The following is an 18,818-nucleotide window of genomic DNA, read 5'->3' on the forward strand; positions in this document are numbered from 1 at the left end:
GACTTTAACCAGCCTGTGTTCTGTTATTGGTCACAGTACAATGAAGAATATAGAGCAGTACAGTATAACTGTGTGTTTGCTTAAGGGAGTGTTTAAGAGAGAGAAAGAGAGAGAGAGAGAGAGAGAGAGAGAGAGAGAGAGAGAGAGAGAGAGAGAGAAGGAGGGGACATGGGACACACTACAGTAGGTAAGTGTAACGTCACGCCTTGTACTATATTGTCCTGAACCAGTCATAGGGTGGCTGGCTTGAGAAACGGTCCTGAATACACTGAAGACTGGAGTTTTTAGACGACTGTTCAACCTCCACACGGTAAGTAGCCTACTATATCACTGCAAATGTATTTAATCATTACTAATGCCATGTGATTGTAATGCTGCTAAATGAAGATTCCCACACACTCTAGAAGGGCCTTTCCCATGAACAGTAATTTATTAACATTCAGTAGTGTATTTTTATTGAGTTAATAGGCAGGGGTTGTTGCGTGCTGGTGTGGTGAGAACCCCAAATGCGTGGGTGACTGACTGGACAACTGATATACTGTACATACAGTATGAGGGGGACGAAAACTAGACCAAGGAACATAATAGCATAATTACAAAACCTGGACTAGACAATGAATGAGGCACAAAGTGGCACAAAGATCCTCCCTAGGGATGGTCCCAAAAATATGCTTGACTGGGGTAAAACATCCAGTTTTGGGTTTTTGATCATTACCTTGCTGCTGCACTTGGGTCCTCACCTAGCCATGGTTCACATGACGCTTGTATACAAGCGTCATGGTGCCGAGTCCCCCTGGTCTAAAGTTGTGTTCTATTTTTTCACATTGCCATCTCTCACATAAACATAAACGTTCAGATTTCAAATGTAAAGTGCTTACCACCGAGCCACGGATGTTACAAGGCGATGCGGACCGCGATGAGTACTCGTATCTCCCGTATTTTTAAATAAAAAGCATTTTAATCTCATCGCCGGCCATTTTCTCCAAATTGTCTCCGATACTTTCAACCATGCGACACTAATGGTTGGGAGGTGTATTGCACTCTGATACATTACAAAACCAAAAATAAAAAAAAATAAAAAATGGCCGGCGATGGGATTAAAATGCTTTTTATTGAACAATACGGGAGATACGGGTACTCATCGCGGTCCGCATCGCCTTGTAACATCCGTGGCTCGGTGGAAAGCACTTTATATTTGAAATCTGAACGTTTATGTTTATGTGAGAGATGGCAATGTGAAAAAATCGAACACAACTTTAGACCAGGGGGACTCGGCACCATGACTGTCATGGTATGACAGTCATGTTTCAGGGCTAGGTCCTCACCATACATGTGACAAAAGGTTGATTCACTTTACTTTCAGTTTTATTTTCAGAGGAATCTGCATGTACAGCAATACAGCAGTCTGACTAATCCTTAGTATCCCTACACTTAGTATCCCTACACACGTACACACAGGTATGTGTGTCAGTGTGTGTGTGTGTGTGTGTGTGTGTCAGTGTGTGTGTGTGTGTGTGTGTGTGTCAGTGTGTGTGTGTGTGTGTGTGTGTGTGTGTGTGTGTGTGTGTGTGTGTGTGTGTGTGTGTGTGTGTGTGTGTGTGTGTGTGTGTGTGTGTGTGTGTGTGCGCGCGCGTGCATGCCTGCGTGCGTGTGTGTACGCTTTCTGTATTTTCTGTAAACAGAACGTAAAACAGCTAACGTAGGTCAGTGAGACCAACTCAATAAAGAATTGTATTAATTAAGGTTGGGAATTACTTCTACTGTAGGCCTACTGTCCATCTCAAAATAGGTTTAACAGCTCTCTAGTATGTGATGCAGGGAGAGAATTCTGTGGCATTTTAGAAAAGAAAGAAAAATCAACACCTGACTTATAAAGAAAAACATCACATGGACTGGGACGTATCATTAGTGTTGTAGCCTGGGTTCAACGGGTGTTTCGGGTCTCGCAACATACACCCTCGCCCAGGTGACCCAGCCGGGGGTTGATCAAGCCCCCGACTTACGTCCCAGTAGCTACCCACGGTCAGTCCTCTTAGGGCAAGACAGGGACACTCAAAGGGCCACTTAAAGATATTCATAATCATTACTTTCCACCAGCTGCTTAAAACGTTTGGAGAAGAAGAGTGTTGCCTGGAAACAGTAGCCTAGGGATAGTTTGTTTACTATTCTCTATTAAGTATAAAAGCCTCTAATGTTGGAGTCCACATTTATCTTCTTTCAGACCCAGCCAGTGATTTATTCAACAAATCTATTTTCAATTAGCTCATGCTTCTAATAAGTAAGTCAGTAGGTCAGGAGCCGATCTCCTGTTTCCTTAGCGTGAGGCAGCTTGATGTTCAAGTACACACCCTAGACATGACTAGTATGTCACAGGAACCAATCCAACCCTGATGCTGAGTGCCAAGCAGGCAGTGGTCGTGGAAAAAGTACCAAAAATCTTCACTTGAGTAAAAGTATCGATACCGCAATGTAGAAATACTCTGTTAAGTAAAAGGCCTGTGTTCAAAATGTTACTTGAGTAAAAGTACAAAAGTATTGGCATCAAAATATACTTAAAGTACCAAAAGTAAAAGTACTAAAATGTTTGAAAATAGCAGATCTACAAGCTCACAACGCGTCGCAATGCGACGCGTTGTGAGCTTGTAGATCGTCTATTTTCAAATAGCCTATGTATACAATGGGTCTGAAGTGGTTAATGTATGTTTTATAATATAATAATTTATATCTGTAAAGTAACTAGTAACTAAAGTTTTCAATTGATTGTTGTTGAGTTAAAGTATAATATTTGTCTCAAGAAGTAAAAGTACTGAAAATTGGAAATACTCCAGTAAAGTCAAATTACCTCAAAATTGTACTTAAGTACAGCAATTGAGTAAATGTACTTAGTTACTTCACACCACTGCAAGCAGGGAGGCATTGGGGACCATTTTATAGTCTTTGATATGACTAGATCAATTATTACACTCTCAACATTAAGTTGACTCTTCATATTTGTGTTGGGGTGTAACAGCTTAATGCTTTAATTATAGATCTGCCAAAATCAGGACCTTGCCTTGCCTCTCCAGATTTACAGTGTATAGCTGTCATCATCTGATCTTTTTCCTTCTTCAGGTCATGTGAAGTTGTGAACAACCAAATGTCACAAAGAAGTGACCTGGCTGCCACAGACTTGATGAAAACAGACCATTCATGTCCCAGCCAGCAGGGTCCAGTCCAGTCTCAGCACATTGTGGGGGTCGTTTCCAACCTCGAGCCATATGACATGAAGGGGGACATATACGTAGGACTTGTTACTGCTGCTACTGAATATTGGAGAAATTTGGTCTAAAATACAAGCGTCTCACTCAGAGTATCCCAGGGGGGAGAAAAAAGAAAAAAAAACATGTTTTCTTCTGCATTGACGTTGGGATATATTCTGCTGACACTCGCAACACCAGCCTTGGCTTTGTATACCACTGGATATGACAATCAAGAAGTTGTTTGCTCGGAGGTAGAGTGTACATAAACACTGCCACTGCACACAGAAGCGCAAATATCCTGTTCTATACACAGTTTATATTGTTAAAGCACACATTTCATTTCCTTGGATACACTGACATTGTGTTTTCTTAATTTCCTTTTGGCCACCATGCACAATCATCATAGATTATTCCTTTCAAATATTGAATCAGGATGGACGACTGAAGGTTGAACATTATAAAGTCCTGATAGCGTGTATCAATAGAAAGATTTTTACTATGTAAGGCATTACCTAGCAACATGTGTCTCGTTAAGTAATTAAGAAGGTGCTGTGAAGCTACTGCATGATTTATGCTCCGCCATATGACAATCATGCCGGGAAAGCATCTGTGTAATTAAAAATTTTAGCTACGTATATGTAGTACATTGCTTGGCTATACATTTTTAACTAAAATCTTTGCTTCTCGGGGTCCCTGGAACTAAATATTTTGAGATGGGGGTCGGCGGCCAAATACATATAATTTTGGGGGTCCTTGACATGGAAAAAGTTTGAGAACCACTGATATAGCAACATATGTTTTTTTTTTCCAGAAAACTTTTAGGATTTAGAAGGCATTTTTTAGAATCGGCCTCAGGTCTTAATGGGTTAAACTGCATTTTGTTTTAAACCTGTATTTTCTTTACTGTGTCTCTCACACAGAATCTGTCAAGATGCAGCGTGAGGGATGAGATGCCCATCCCCTCTCTCTCTACTTCAGAGAATGAAGCGGCGCAGGTTACTGGTATGAAGGTGCAGGCCAATATGGCCTGTTGCAATAAGGAGGAAGGAGCACAGTGCGCTTTATGCCTGAGCATAGGAATACAACTCAATATAAATCTGAATGAAGGAACAGCAGCTGAAGGAAGAAGCTCTGGGCTTCATGGGGAGGAGGACGACGACAAAGGGATCAGAGGTAAGAGAGGTGTGTGAACATCCTCTCAACCTTTTTTAATTTCAAGGACCCTCGTCACCACGGGGGCGTGGCATAGCTGCAGTCTGCAGACATACTGGTGGGAGTCAATGTTAAGTCAACCTGTTTATCCCCCACCAAGATGTTCGCCGCTCCAAATGACACTTGTTGACACCCCCTTCAGGATTTTTTGCTACGCATTTATTTTGGGTCCCAGGGTGTCCCCAGATGACAGTGAAGTGACAATTTAAAGACTTTTAAGACCTTTTTAATAGCTCAAAAAAAGAAAAGACAGAAAGAAGAGAAAAAAGACCATTACTGCATCAAAAGTGATCAACAAACCAAATTGCCAAATTGGCAAATAATATAAGATAGATGCAAAAATTATGAAAATAGACGATCTACAAGTTCACAACGCCTCGCAGTGCGAGGCCCACTGTTTGGGAAAACAGTGGGTTTTGTCTTAGGAGAATAGTTTGCAAGATCATTAGAGTTTTTTTTTTGTCTTCCAACAATTGCAAGTTACCAGGAAAATGTCTTTCTAGTGCTTTAAAGTAAAATATCTTATTAGGCTATTCTTTACTTTATGTTGCTCCAGTAAATATTGCTCCAGTAAAATATGCTTTTGTTGTTCCTCTGTTTCTACAGCATTTGTTACAGTGTGCTACACTGCTGCACCCAGCTTGCCTGTGTGTAAGAAGGTACAGTTCACAGTAACTCCTACGACGCCTGCAAAGGAGGCCCAGGTACAGTTCAATCAGGACATTATTTGACATTTAAACTATACTGTATCCTGAGAAAAGGTTAGGTGCATTTTCACTTAACCACTTTAAACCTGGCGTCCCTATTTTGGGCATGTCAATTTCCAAAGATCAACATTTTCTAAATGTTTGAAACATTTTCTAAATGTTTGAAACATTTTCTAAATGTTTGAAACATTTTCTAAATGTTTGAAACATTTTCTAAATGTTTCATTTCCAAAAGATTTTCCAAAATTGTCAGCACGCCGCATGGCAATGCATTGTGAGCTTGTACATTGGCGAACATTGGTGTGTGTGTGTGTGTGTGTGTGTGTGTGTGTGTGTGCGTGTGCGCGTGCACGTGTGCGTGTGCGTGTGTGTGTGTCACATCTACAGGTGACTTTAGTAATTACTAAGCCGTCTGGAGTGTCGTTCAGCAGCAGCGTGTCTGTGTTTGTTCTCTCTACTAAACTAAAGCAAGAGCTTGTAATGCCTTCTATCGATGAAGGTACGGTATGTCAACTCTTTCTAAAAGAGTTTACAATGTCTTTACACAGCACACATAAAAATACCCCACAACAGATTGATATTTTTGTGAAGAGTTGGTCTTTTAGCACCCAAACCTTTCTGTGTTTTTTAAAAGAATATTGTGTTTCATACGTATTCCTGTCTGTCCTCAGTCTGTGCTCAAGCATCACAGGAACGCATAGAGGAGTGTGATGGTGAGTGACACTCTGGAAATTATTGTTAGTTTTTTGGGTGTTTTTTTATGTAGTTTTATTGGTTTAATTTTTTTATTGTAATATGCATTAGTCGGGGGCAAGATTCAACAAAATCAGAAAGAATGCAAAAATAGCAGATCTACAAACTCTCAATGTGTCAGTTTCTGTTATTTAGTTAGTTTTAGTTAACTATAATAACCCTTATTGATAATACTTGTTAACTTGAGGTGATGGAAAACATTGCTGCCCCAAAGTGGCCATGGCTGGTTATTTTTTATTTTTATTTTTTCTATGTATCCTAGATACTATTAGCTGTAACTATAACCTCAGTTGTAAAATTCTGTACAGGGATCTGTAGTTAGAAACCAGCTTACACAGATTGACCGTACTGTAAATCTCATTGAGTCTTATTTTGTCTTGTCTTTCTGTCAGTCCCCAGACTCAATAGTACAGTTAATCAGGAGAGGAATCAGGTTGAGCTTCATGTTGATGACAAGAACAAGGGCCTCCCTACTGTTGTCTGCCTCCAGTATGAGAGGAATGGAAAATGCCAGGTAACCTTTCTGTTGGCAATTATCTTTCATCATATGAAGTTTTTGTTTTGTTTTGTTTTTTCTCACTCCTTGCTTACATAATAACTGTTTTGTATTTTATGTCCATGTGTAGTTGTGGAACAGGACGAGCATTCCATTATACCTCGTCACATCCTGCATGTGTCTCCAGGTACTGTATAGGGTTACCCTGCTCAGGTTACTGGGTTAATATTTGTGGTGGCATATCACCACGATGACGCGTGTGCGTGTGTGCGTGTGTGCGTGTGTGTGTGTGTGTGTGTTGTGTGTTTATGTGTGTGCACGCCACGTGTGCGTGTGTTTGTGTGTATTCCAGGTATGGTGGGATGAGCGTGACCAGAGGTCACGGCGGTCCGTAAGCTGCCCCTTCACAAAACACGGTGAGAGTCAGTGGTTTGTTTTTTTGTTGCCAAATCCTTTCCTCTCTCAGTTTAAAGGTGACGGGATAGTGGATTTAGTGTAGAACAGTGATGGAAGAAGTACTCACATGTTTTACTTAAGTAAAAGTATCAATAACCTATTGTAGAAGTCTGTTACAAGTACAAGTTCGGCCTTCAACTTTTACTTTTGTAAAAGTACAAAGGTATTGACATAAAACTGTACTTAAAGTATCAAAAGTAGAAAGTACTCAATTTGCAGAATGTCCCATTTCACAAGTTTTCTGATGTATAAAATGTATTAGAATCTTTTGAAAATAGCAGATCTACAAGCTCATAATGCGTCGCATCGCGAGCTTGTAGATCGGCTATTTTCAAATGGCCGAAATGTATATAAGGCTGATGTGGTTAATGTATGTTTTGTAATAATAATCAAAATCAAAGAAAATTGTAACTAAAGTTTTCAAATAATTATAGTGGAGTAAAAGTGCAATATTTGCCTCTGAGATGTAGTGGAGTAGAAGTACTGACAATTGAAAATACTCCAGTAGTATAAGTAAAAAATACCTTAAAATTGTACTGAAGTACAGTACTTAAATGTACTTTGTTACTTTCCACCACAGGCATTAATGTCACTGATGTCTTCTTTGCTAAATTTGCTCTTTTGCTACAACATTGATTTTCCTTCTGTCAAAATTCCAGAGGCCTCCCAGAAGACTGTATGGAACAATGTATCCATGTCTGTAGTCCAGGGCCAGATGACCTACAATGACGCTGCAATGCTGTCATGGAACCTGTGTGCCCCCTGCAGGCTAGAAGGTGAAGTGTGGCCATGTCAGCAAACAGCACACAACAAGTGCAAGGAGATGCAGGGCTTCAGGTGGCCACTGTCAAATGGTAGCTGGAGACAAAACAGCAAGGGACAATGGGTAAGAGTAAACCTTATAACATTATTTAACGTTATTTGTTGCTTTAATTGTGTTACTGGGGTGTAAGTGATATTTCTTTGTCAAAATCAGTGTTAATATAGCTTTATGTTCTGATAGCAATCTCTCCACCTCTCCAGCTCTTTAGTAAACAGGAAATACATTTTCAGGTCAGAATGTCAGGAGAGAGAACTATACAGGATACAGAATAAACAAGTGAAATTGGAATTGATGGTCTGATACAGACAAAGTCGTAACTGGAACACTATCAAATTTAAGTTAAAGAATAATATTTGTCAAGTTCTCTCTCCTGATTGGTTAAATTTGCTATCCAGAGCTGATAATTCTTTTTCTATTTAATAAAGATGGACCCCTTTTACTGAACAATTTAAAAAAAAATCTTTATTCTTTTACAAAAGTATATTGCTTGCACCCTCTTTAATACAACTGGGTTGACTATCGTTTAATCCGCAGGAGATTCCGGGGGTGTTTGAAGATATAAACATTCAACTTGCACCATGTGTAATGGTAATTTATTTCAAGCTGTCCCCCAATGTATAATATATGCATCATAGAATAGCAAATTATGCTTAAAATACATTATGCTAAATGATCTGTTTATATGTTTACCATTGTATAGGCAAAATTTAAAGGACTGGAAAATGACCTGGGTCCCTTCTGCATCAATGACAGTGAGTATGACTGAATGCCACTGTCACAGGGCATTTTTTATAATTTCTTTGGAAAATGAAAATAAATACATAAAATTAAATAAATGAAAAGAGAAGGCCTAATTGAAAAAAGTTTTGAAGTTACAATGGGGTTGTATAGGAAGGGGGCATGTCTGATAAAATTAATATCAATTATCTAAATACTGAATCAAACAACTTAAAAACTGTCTGGGGTGCTCATAAAAGCCAGAGTAGATGTTAAAATGACCCCAAACATCCAACTAAGTGTTAATTTGTAACCATCTGAGAAAAAAATTGTTACAGCCACATTTAAGACAGATACATTTTTAAACTTTGATGATTGATGATTCAATGAAATTTATGATTATGGAACTATGATAGATTCACTACAACATAAATTGGGATTAATAATCATGTTCACGTTTACCCCTGACAGACACCAGGGGCCGGTGGAATCTATTGGTCATCGCTTCAGTGCTGCTGCTTTGTTTGGCAGCTCTAATGTTCTGTCTCCTGCATCACAAGCTCAAGAGTATGTTTTTACTCCTTTCCATTTTCATTCTTTCTTATTTTCTTCCTGTGTTACGGAGCGGAGAACATGTTGATACATTATTCACTTGAATTATTGTGTTCCTTCAGTAGTTTGTGCCTTTAAATAATTAAATAAAGATGATGTTGACGGATGATAATGATATTGAATAATGATAAATAATATAATGATCATTCACTGTTTTTTTTTCTGTTACTACAGGATGGGCTCAGAGCTGGCGCTACGGTAACTGTTTACAAAGTGAGTTTACTAGTGAGTTTACTATTTATACTTGTACTGTTGTACAACGGTGTCATGCGGTGAAAAGAGCAGATCTACAAGCTGACATGCATTGCGTTGCATTGCGATGTATTATGTGCCGGTACACACACATAATGCCCCAAAATAGGGATACTGGGTTATTGTGGTGAACAAGTCAACAATCACTTACAGCAGTGTTTCTCAACCTTTTCAAGCCGTGACCCCCCAAATAATCGTATTTGAACTGGGGACCCCCCACCCTGACAAGCACTTAGAATGAGTTGAGGCATTACATTTTGTTGGACTCGGTTCCACAGATGGATATTGATATTAAAAAAGCGTTGCAAGGCTTTATGAGCTTGTATCTACTATTTTCACAATGTTTGTCTCTTTCTCATATTAATTGACAATTTGGGCAATGCTTGACCAGTCTTTATGGTATTGTTTGTTGATTACGTTTGATGCAGTAATGGTCTTTTTTCTTTTCTTTCTTTTTAAAAAGGTCTTAAAAGTCCACTTTACTGTCATCTGGGGGCCCCGCCCTCCAGGGTAGGTTTACAACCACTGACTTACAGTACATAACCCCTCATTTCTTCTCTCCTCTCTCTAAAAGCAACAGTGAGAGGCCATGTGGTGCTGCTGAGCCCTCCAGAGGGGGGCAGCGCTGTGTCAGAGTCAGTGTGTGGGCTGGGCTCCCTGCTCTGTGACCAGGGCTTCAGTGTGTCCGTGGACCAGTGGAGCAGAGTGGAACAGTGTTCCCTGGGACCTCTTCCGTGGCTGCACTCCCAGCTCCTGCATCTGGACAGCGTGGGGCGGGGGCGAGTCGTGTTGGTCCTAACCCAAAAGGCCCGGGACAGGACAGAGGAATGGAGCCGTCAACACCACCACCACCAGGATGCTGCCACTTACGGAAACAGGGAAGATGACAAGGGACCCTCTCCTCAGATGTCTTCCCCTTACTCTGATCTGTTCACCGCCTCTCTGTGCTGCATCGGAGCAGACAAGAAGGCTGGCAGGGCCGGCGAACGGTTTATGCTGGTGAATTTTGAGACTTTTACCACGTCGCAGCCGCCCGGCGGCGACTGGGGATTACCAGAGCTTCTTCAGGGACTGACTCTGTTCCACCTGCCCTCCCAGACGCAGGCGCTCCTGTCTGAGCTGTCTGCGGGACGGAGGATGATGAAGCAATATGACAAAATAAGAAAGACAGGGGGGGTGTATGAAACTGACTGGAAGAAAGTGGATCAGTTGAGGATGCCACACCATAAATGTCTATTGGAGCTGAGAAAAACTGGGAAATAAACATAATTACCATCCTACAGTATACCACAATGAATGGATTTTACAACTTAATGCACAGTATATGGTATAAGCTGTCTACATCTGTATAAGTTCTATTTTCATAATTTATACTTTAATAAGTTGAATTCTATTAAAGTTGTGATCGATTAGCTATCGGGTGCTTCGGAAGTGGTGACCGGCCGTGGTGACCGGCGGCAAGTCCCATGATACCAATCTGGCCCATCTGCACTGAACGTCCCTGTGACAGGTCAGAGGGATGTCAGACCCTGTCACAGCCCTATGACATGATCCTGACATCATCAGTATCATGGCAGTACCATGGTCAGTATCATGGTCAGTATGATGTCAGTATCATGGTCAGTATCATGGTCAGTATCATGGTCAGTATCATGGTCAGTATCATGGTCAGTATCATGGTCAGTATCATGTCAGTATCATGGTCAGTATCGTGGTCAGTATCATGGTCAGTATGATGTCGTATCATGGTCAGTATCATGGTCAGTATGATGTCAGTATCATGGTCAGTATCGTGGTCAGTATCATGGTCAGTATGATGTCAGTATCATGGTCAGTATCATGGTCAGTATCATGGTCAGTATCATGGTCAGTATCATGGTCAGTATGATGTCAGTATCATGGTCAGTATCGTGGTCAGTATCATGGTCAGTATGATGTCAGTATCATGGTCAGTATCATGGTCAGTATCATGGTCAGTATCATGGTCAGTATCATGGTCAGTGTGATGTCAGTATCATGGTCAGTATCATGGTCAGTGCGATGTCAGTATCATGGTCCGTATCATGGTCAGTATCACATCACTATCATGGTCAGTATCATGGTCAGTATGATGTCAGTATCATGGTCAGTATCATGGTCAGTATGATGTCAGTATCATGGTCAGTATCATGGTCAGTATGATGTCAGTATCATGGTCAGTATCATGGTCAGTATCATGTCAGTATCATGTCAGTATCATGTCAGTATCATGTCAGTATCATGTCAGTATCATGGTCAGTATGATATCAGTATCATGGTCAGTATCATGGTCAGTATCATGGTCACTATCATGTCAGTATCATGGTCAGTATCATGGTCAGTATCATGTCAGTATCATGGTCAGTATCATGGTCAGTGTATCATGGTCAGTATCATGGTCAGTATCATGGTCAGTATCATGGTCAGTATCATGTCAGTATCATGGTCAGTATCATGGTCAGTATCATGGTCAGTATCATGTCAGTATCATGGTCAGCATGAGGAAAAAAGGGTGTACTGTTAGGGTACGGGCTACTCCTGGTACAGAGGAAATGCGCAGCGCATGCTTTAGTTCTGGCTATGTACAGTGACTGTACATAGCCAGAACTAAAGCATGCGCTGCATACAGTGTTCATATTGGGGTTGGGAGTGGGGTGGGGGGTCTCACAGGGACTCAGGCCTTCAAACTTGCTCATGTATTTCAGACTGCAGCCCCCTGGACACATTTTAAATGTAATACTTGGAGGACCCTGCAATCTACCAAAGCCCACCGCTTGACTGCATTTCACTTCACATGTGATCAGTGAAAAAATAAATGCTGAAATTGGTAAGCTTTAATATGCAAGCAGTCCCATAGCTACTTTGAACTATAACATATTTAGTCATTATGCTATGATTGCTAAATGTAGCTTGCTTATATCAAAGTAGCCTACTAAGTTGTTTTAGTTTTTTATTTAAAATTCCTAAATAATTTAAGCTAAATGTAGGCTACTGCTGTCCTCCAAATAATTAGCTGTAGCAGCCTACCAAATTAGGCTATATCAATTAAATATGCCTACCTTGTGTTGTCCAGTAGACCTATAGCCTACTTTATAGTTGTTGTTGTTGTTGTTGTTGTTGTTGTTAACCTGGTCCAATTTTCTGTTGATCTTTGTATTACATTTTTTGTCAAATAAAGCAAGTTTATGGACACTATAGCCGCAATAATAATAACATACATTTTGGAGCAGTAGTTGTGACATGGTCCTTGATGATATACTAATTATATCCATGAACACTTGTTTGTCTATAAATACATGTGCTTATCTGTGTGCATGGTGCATGCGAGCAGTGATTGGCCCTCCACCAGTTGCGTTAGAACGTGATAGGTGCCACACAGAAAACCGCCTGTTGAATATAGTCTACTTGATAGACCGGAGGAGCGGTGCTAGTGTTGCCATGTCTGCTTATAATAATAATAATAATACAAAATAATAAAACTTTATTTATATAGCACCTTTCAAAACTGGGTTACAAAGTGCTTTAGAAAGGAAACAACAAAATAAAACAACACAGTCCTGTCACAGCCCTGTATAAGCGACTTTGGGCTTGTTTTTATGTAAATTTATTGCTTGTAGTTGCGTTTTTTTGGGCTAGTTTCTAAGGTGAAGTTGCTTATTTGGGCTTGCTGTCTAATGTTGTTTAAACCAGTGGTTCTCAAACATTTTCATGTCAAGGTCAAGGACCCCCAAAATCAATATGTGATTGATTGTCTGTCTGCCGTCCGTGTATGATCGTATCCCTATACCTATCTGAAAATACTTTGTGCAAGTGTAAAGCCCGAGAGTCGAAAACGGGTCTCCCGTGTGGAAAGCAAACATTTTAACAGCTATAAGCCAAAGGGATACATCCCTATCGCTTGGGGGAGATATTAGACTTTCAGGCCATCAGGCTGCTGAGGTAGTGACCAGTGGTGTGTTCTACCGTCAGATGCTGTGTACGCCGTATACCTTGAGATTTTTTTTCGTCGCCACCGTACACCTTCATAAACTGTTCTAAACAGCGTTTTTTACATTTCCAACACAAGGGACCCACGTACCAGATTTGGGTTTAACAAATATTTCAACTTTTTCACTTTTCCCCCATGATTCATTTGAAAATAGCAGATCTGCAAGCTCACAACACTTCGCATAATAACGCAACGTAATAGGTTTAAAAACTAAATGTGAGTGACCCAGTTGCTTACTTTTGGGCTTGTTTTCGTAGAATTGGTTGCTTATTTTTCTCGCAAAATCTGGCAACACTGAGCGGTGCTCTGGTGCTCACTGATCGCAGGGTGCCCCGTCCTCTCGGCATGTTGCGGTCATGTTAACCAGCGCACCTCATCAGTTCTCCATATGAAGTGCGGTCTGTCTGCAAGCAAAGCTCTGCCATGCAATGATATGATATGTCATCTAAATGACTATTAAACATGTTAGCGAGTCTGTTTGCCGACAAGTCAAGTTGATAATCGACACACGAGGTAAATATCTTCCAAATGTGTGTAGTGTATAGGCTATTAAACTTGTTCTTAAACTTGTTCTCTTAGACTTAGGCTAATTTAATTTTCATTGAATGCATTGGTAACAGCCAGGATATGTGGGCACTTAATGAAGAGTGGGCACCTCGGTGTTAAATTGGAAATGTTTTCCAAAATGTTAAAAAATAAAATATTTAGAAAAAGTTTTTTTTTAAGTAAAGTAAAGTAAAGTATACATGATTAGAACATTCTTTAAACATTCGACAATTAAGGTCTAGTATTTCTATAGCCCTGAAACATGACTGTCATACAAGCGTCATGTGAACCATGGCTAGTATTTCTACAATTGCTACAAAACCTGTAGCCTATATCGAGTAATTTTGGGCCATAAACAATAAGTTGAATGATAAAATTAAGTCTGATAATGATGTATCATGCATGTTCACATCATTTATACTTTACATTAAGACCATTTTCACGTTTTTTTTCTTCACGTTTTGGATAAAATAGCCGATTTTACATCGAGGTGCCCAGATGTCCCTAGTGTCCACCTACCCTGTATCCAATGCATTTTACCCGAGTGTTTACAAAAGGTTTAGGCTATAGCCCTATACTTTTGTGTTTTTTTCTGGCAGGGGAAGCTTTTATTAGGCCTTCTCACATTAGCAAATCATGCTTTATGTAGGATCAGTGTGGTGACGACTGTTCCCTCATGTTTATAACAATTGACACATAGTGGAACGATGGTTCACTGGCACCTGCTGCTGCTGGCTGCCTGCTCAGTGCTGTGTGTAACGGTTGTGGCGGACAGCTGTCCAGATGCCTGTAGGACATGTGGAGGACCAGAACACAAGCTATGCCTGCAATGTGAACACGGATGGCTACTCCATGATAACACATGTGTAGGTACTGGAATAACGCTCTCCGTTTTCTCTGTGTACATTTGTCTATTAAGTGCCAGTGGTGTAAATAGTAACTAAGTATGCGTGCAATGAAGGCCGTTTAGCTCAGCTGGTTAGAGCGTGGTGCTAATAACGCCAAGGTCGTGGGTTCGATCCCCACACTTTGAATTGAGTACAAAGGACCCCAATGGAAACAAGCCAATGGCTTTCTTTCTTTTTTTTTTATTCCTATTAGCTGACCTTGTATTGAACTGTACTCTCGTGTGTTTTTTTCTGCAAACTTCAATCAATCAATCAATCAATCAATCAATCAATCAATCAATCAATCACTCAAGTGCTGTACTTAGGTACAATTTTGAGGTATTTTTACTGGAGTAGGCTACTTCCAATTTTCAATCCTTTTACTCCTACTCCACTACATCTCAGATCCAAATATTATACTTTTATTATTTATCAATTATTTGAAAACCATTAATTCACAAAGCTTGTAGATCTGCTTGAAAACTTGTGAAATCGAACATTCTGCGTGCACAAGTACTTTTACTTTTGTTACTTTCAGTATATTTTGATGCCAACACTTTGTACTTTTACTCAAACAAATTTTGAATTCCGGACTTTTACAGTACTTGTAACAGAGTATTTATACTTGTGGAATTAATACTTTTTCTTAAGTTCAAAATTTGAGTACTTCTTCCAACACTGTAAAGTGTTCACGTATATATGTGTAAATTACGTAAGACTTGGGAAAGAAAATGCACATTAATGACATGTTTTCCATGTTTCAGACATTGATGAGTGTGGCACAGAACTGGGACAGTGTCCTCCCGCCACCTACTGCTTCAACACAGAGGGTTCATATGAATGCCGAGGTCAGTGTCAGAGGAGGACGTCTGCAAAGGAAATATTGTTGTCTGTCTAATGCAGTGGTCGGCAAACCTTTTGACATGAATTGCTATGTTTTTATTTTCTTGATAGTCAGTGTGCCATATCAATATTAAATGTAATTATGACACCACCATCGAAATAAAATGTTTCCAACAGATTTAGATTTTCCATATACATAACAACCTTAATCTTTCTTTTGAAATATTGTCTCTCACATCAGGGCATTGTAAAGATCGACTTATATAGAAACAATTACTATCAGAATATAGAGCTATTTAACACTTATGTAAAAAAGAAAATATCACTTACTGCATTTTTAATCTCTTCTTCCTCCTCTTTGTTTTGAGTTGGATGTAGCCTGAGATTTGTACTTCGCGGTAGTTAGTTACTAGTTAGGTATTTAGTTAAAGTTTATTAAGGTCATAACATAAGCCATATACACATACTGTATGACATTTCGTTCAATAAAAACAAAAGGGACGGTATCACTCAATGAAAATAGACGATTGACAAGCTCACATGCAGCGCTGAATCACATTTGTAGATTTCTTATTTTCTGTTTTGCTTAATCATACTGTAACTGTTCCCTTGTTCTACAGGCTGTGACCAGGCTTGTGTGGGCTGTATGGGCAGGGGTCCTGCACGCTGCAAGAAGTGTGCCCCTGGGTACAGGCTGACAGGAGCCAAGTGTTTGGGTAACTTCAAAACAGACACGTTCTGGGGTGCTACATGTCTGGAAAGGCTACTAAAGCCTAATTTCTACTCCACCGCACCGTACTATAATGTGGCGGCTAAATTGTGGTTAAATAGTGGTTAAAACTGATTTTTATGCTATATTAACTAATTTGGATGGGAGACACCTGGAACATCCTTAAGGACCCCTGAGGGTCCCTGGACCCCGCATTGAGAACCAGTGCCGTAGATCAGTGGTTCCCAAACTTTTTAGCTTGAGACCCAAAAGAGAAATTTTCAAACTAGTGAAACAAAAAAAATCTACAAGCTCACAACACGTCGCAATGAGACGTGTTGTGAGCTTGTAGATTTGCTATTTTCACTACTTAATAAAAACAAATTCCCTCTAATTAATGAATTTATTATTATTTTGTTTTTATGGAATTGTTTTGAAAAAACATTTGAATTTGTTTTTAACTCATAACTCAAAAAATTATAATTAAAAAATAAAGGGGGATTTCAGGAGTCAGGACCCATAAGAATTGGTCCGCGACCCCACATATGGATCCCGACCCACTGTTTGGGAACCAGTCAGGGCTGTATAGTTGACTCTTATCAGTGTGAGTATCTCGCATTCATTCCTGCGCTTATTGTTTCCATCATGCAGACATAGATGAATGTGGTGAGATGGTTCTGGCCTGTCCTGGCCTGGATGAGTTCTGTGTCAACGTGGACGGCTCGTTCCGCTGTCGCTGCGCTGAAGGATTCAAGCGCAGAGACAACGTCTGTGTGAGGAAGAAGCTCCCCAGTGAGTGGTGTTCTCTAGCTCAGCATAACACGCATGCAGTGGGTGTATGGAAACTAAAGTAACTGTACTTTAGTACAGTTACAGTTATTTACTTTACTTGAGTATTTTCCCATTTTTTCGATACTTTATACTTCTACTCCACTAAGTATCAATACTGCAATGCACTTAAATGCACTTAGTTACCACTAGTGATGAGCGGGCCGACCCGTAACCCGCGGGTCCCGCGGGTCAACCCGCGGCGCGGGTGGTCGAGTCAGGATTTCAGAGGCAATTATGCGGGCTGCGGGTGAGCGGGTCAGCCGCTCTCACACGCAAAAAAAAAAAAAAAACTATTTTGAACAACATGCTTGTTTATTTAGCCCATGACAACGTTGTGCTACTGTAGACATTTAAAGCGACTTTGGGTACTTAAAAGAGCACTATATAAATCTGAGCTATTATGATTATGATTATCTTTTTTTCCCCCCCGCGGGTCGCGGGCGGGTTGAGCCATAGATGTATATATGGGTTCGCGGGGCGGGTTGTGGCGGGTTGGGTTCCGTGGCGGGGCGGGGCGGGGCGGGGCGGGTCATGAAAAAACCCGACCCGCACATCACTAGTTACCACCGTGTACTCTCATACGTATGTTCCGACAGACGCGCGCACACACACACACACACACACGCACAGGCTTTTCACATCTCTTCTTCTTCCCCCGTGCAGGTGCTGCTGAGAGAGGATTGTTTGATGACATCCAGGAGGACGAGGTGGAGGTGTTGCAGCAGATGTTCTTCGGGGTGGTGCTGTGTGCTCTGGCCACCCTGGCTGCCAAGGGGGACATGGTCTACACCTCCATATTCATGGGAGCCGTGGCGGCCATGGCAGGCTACTGGCTCTCCGACCGGGGAGACAGAATGCTCAACAGCTTTCTGAAGGGTCGTTAAAGGGATAGTTCACCCCCAAAATGGCTTTTTTTCCTATCGATTACCGGCAGCGGCAGCGGTTCCGGTAGAAGGAGATACAAAGGAGACTCTTTGTGTCTCCTTCTACCGGAACCGCTGCCTACCGGTCCGCTGGTCATCAAATTATTGGCTTAGGAATGCGACAAAAGCGTAAAAATATCCATGAATCCAAGTCTCCGTGGGGTGACTGATTGTAGTGTCTAGGTCTTGTATTTCTGAGTTTGTTCCCTGGTCTTGGTTCTGTTTCTCTTTGCCCCAGCTGTATCTGATTTGTAATCACCCCTCATTCACCCCTCGTTTGTTTGTCTGAGATGTTCTTGTTCACCTTCGTCCTGTATTAAAACACCCAATAATGGGTTTTGAACGCCACCTTGCGTGGCTGTCCTGCGTTTGGGTTCTCACCACACCAGCACGTGGCAGAATGTCACTCAACCAAACTGGCCCCAGCGGACGGCACCCACCCAGCTACCACACAGGCTGCCTTCACCGTTCACCTGGTGACCTCTGTATGGTTCTGTGACTGCAGTACCAAGAGTGGCGAGTGGACTTGTTGACGCTCCAACTGGCTGGTCGACTGTTTAGAGGGAATTGTTTGATGCACCGGCTGGTCAACTGTTGGAGGGGATACTACTGAAGCATGTGCTAGTCGATTGTGATGGTCAGTAATATCATGGTCAGTATCATGGTCAGTGTCATGTCAGTGTCATGTCAGTATCATGTCAGTATCATGGTCAGTATGAATGTGAGGAATAGGTGCTACGTCCTCCTGGTGAGGGCTCCTCACCGGCAGGTGTGGCAGTAGGGTAATAGCAGTGGCAACACAGAAA

The 18,818-nt window shown here is 41.1% G+C and overlaps 2 protein-coding genes across 8 annotated transcripts; both read left to right on the forward strand.

The window, feature by feature from the left end:
* The first annotated feature begins 227 nt into the window (after positions 1–227).
* On the forward strand, positions 228–11,858 carry LOC308082089 (uncharacterized protein). Of its 7 annotated transcripts, none has more exons than XR_013932895.1 (17): positions 228–310; positions 1,376–1,458; positions 3,112–3,490; positions 4,160–4,421; positions 5,058–5,155; positions 5,546–5,657; positions 5,830–5,871; positions 6,304–6,425; positions 6,538–6,594; positions 6,760–6,823; positions 7,523–7,749; positions 8,221–8,274; positions 8,387–8,438; positions 8,875–8,970; positions 9,190–9,228; positions 9,842–11,231; positions 11,362–11,858. XR_013932895.1 is itself a non-coding variant. In XM_080423699.1 (16 exons), the coding sequence occupies exons 3-16, from the start codon at positions 3,383–3,385 to the stop codon at positions 10,528–10,530; spliced, it is 2,022 nt and encodes a 673-aa protein (XP_080279825.1). In that variant the 5' UTR covers positions 228–310; positions 1,376–1,458; positions 3,112–3,382; the 3' UTR covers positions 10,531–11,858. The 7 variants fall into 7 exon arrangements, 4 of the variants coding, with proteins under 4 accessions (XP_080279825.1, XP_080279827.1, XP_080279828.1 ...); XR_013932896.1 differs by having other exon boundaries at positions 9,842–11,125; positions 11,162–11,858; XR_013932897.1 differs by having other exon boundaries at positions 9,842–11,113.
* Positions 11,859–13,666: 1,808 nt separating this feature from the next.
* Positions 13,667–18,020, forward strand: LOC308082099 (protein disulfide isomerase CRELD1-like). The gene is made up of 6 exons (XM_080423715.1): positions 13,667–13,786; positions 14,520–14,689; positions 15,471–15,554; positions 16,170–16,265; positions 16,910–17,050; positions 17,753–18,020. The coding sequence occupies exons 2-6, from the start codon at positions 14,527–14,529 to the stop codon at positions 17,971–17,973; spliced, it is 705 nt and encodes a 234-aa protein (XP_080279841.1). The 5' UTR covers positions 13,667–13,786; positions 14,520–14,526; the 3' UTR covers positions 17,974–18,020.
* Positions 18,021–18,818: the final 798 nt, after the last annotated feature.

This window comes from Gymnoscopelus braueri (assembly GCF_963280865.1).
Source record: "Gymnoscopelus braueri genome assembly, chromosome: 3".
In the NCBI taxonomy this organism is placed as follows: Eukaryota; Metazoa; Chordata; class Actinopteri; order Myctophiformes; family Myctophidae; genus Gymnoscopelus; species Gymnoscopelus braueri.

What these genes read in the sequence shown, in the direction of transcription:
- LOC308082089 (XM_080423699.1), top strand. Translation starts at nt 3,383, where the DNA reads ATGTTTTCTTCTGCATTGACGTTGGGATATATTCTGCTGACACTCGCA. An exon ending in AATGCCTTCTATCGATGAAG is followed by an intron (nt 5,658 to 5,829) that starts GTACGGTATGTC and finishes GTCTGTCCTCAG; the next exon opens with TCTGTGCTCAAGCATCACAG. An exon ending in CATCCTGCATGTGTCTCCAG is followed by an intron (nt 6,595 to 6,759) that starts GTACTGTATAGG and finishes TGTGTATTCCAG; the next exon opens with GTATGGTGGGATGAGCGTGA.
- LOC308082099 (XM_080423715.1), top strand. Translation starts at nt 14,527, where the DNA reads ATGGTTCACTGGCACCTGCTGCTGCTGGCTGCCTGCTCAGTGCTGTGT. An exon ending in CCATGATAACACATGTGTAG is followed by an intron (nt 14,690 to 15,470) that starts GTACTGGAATAA and finishes TCCATGTTTCAG; the next exon opens with ACATTGATGAGTGTGGCACA. An exon ending in GGGTTCATATGAATGCCGAG is followed by an intron (nt 15,555 to 16,169) that starts GTCAGTGTCAGA and finishes CTTGTTCTACAG; the next exon opens with GCTGTGACCAGGCTTGTGTG.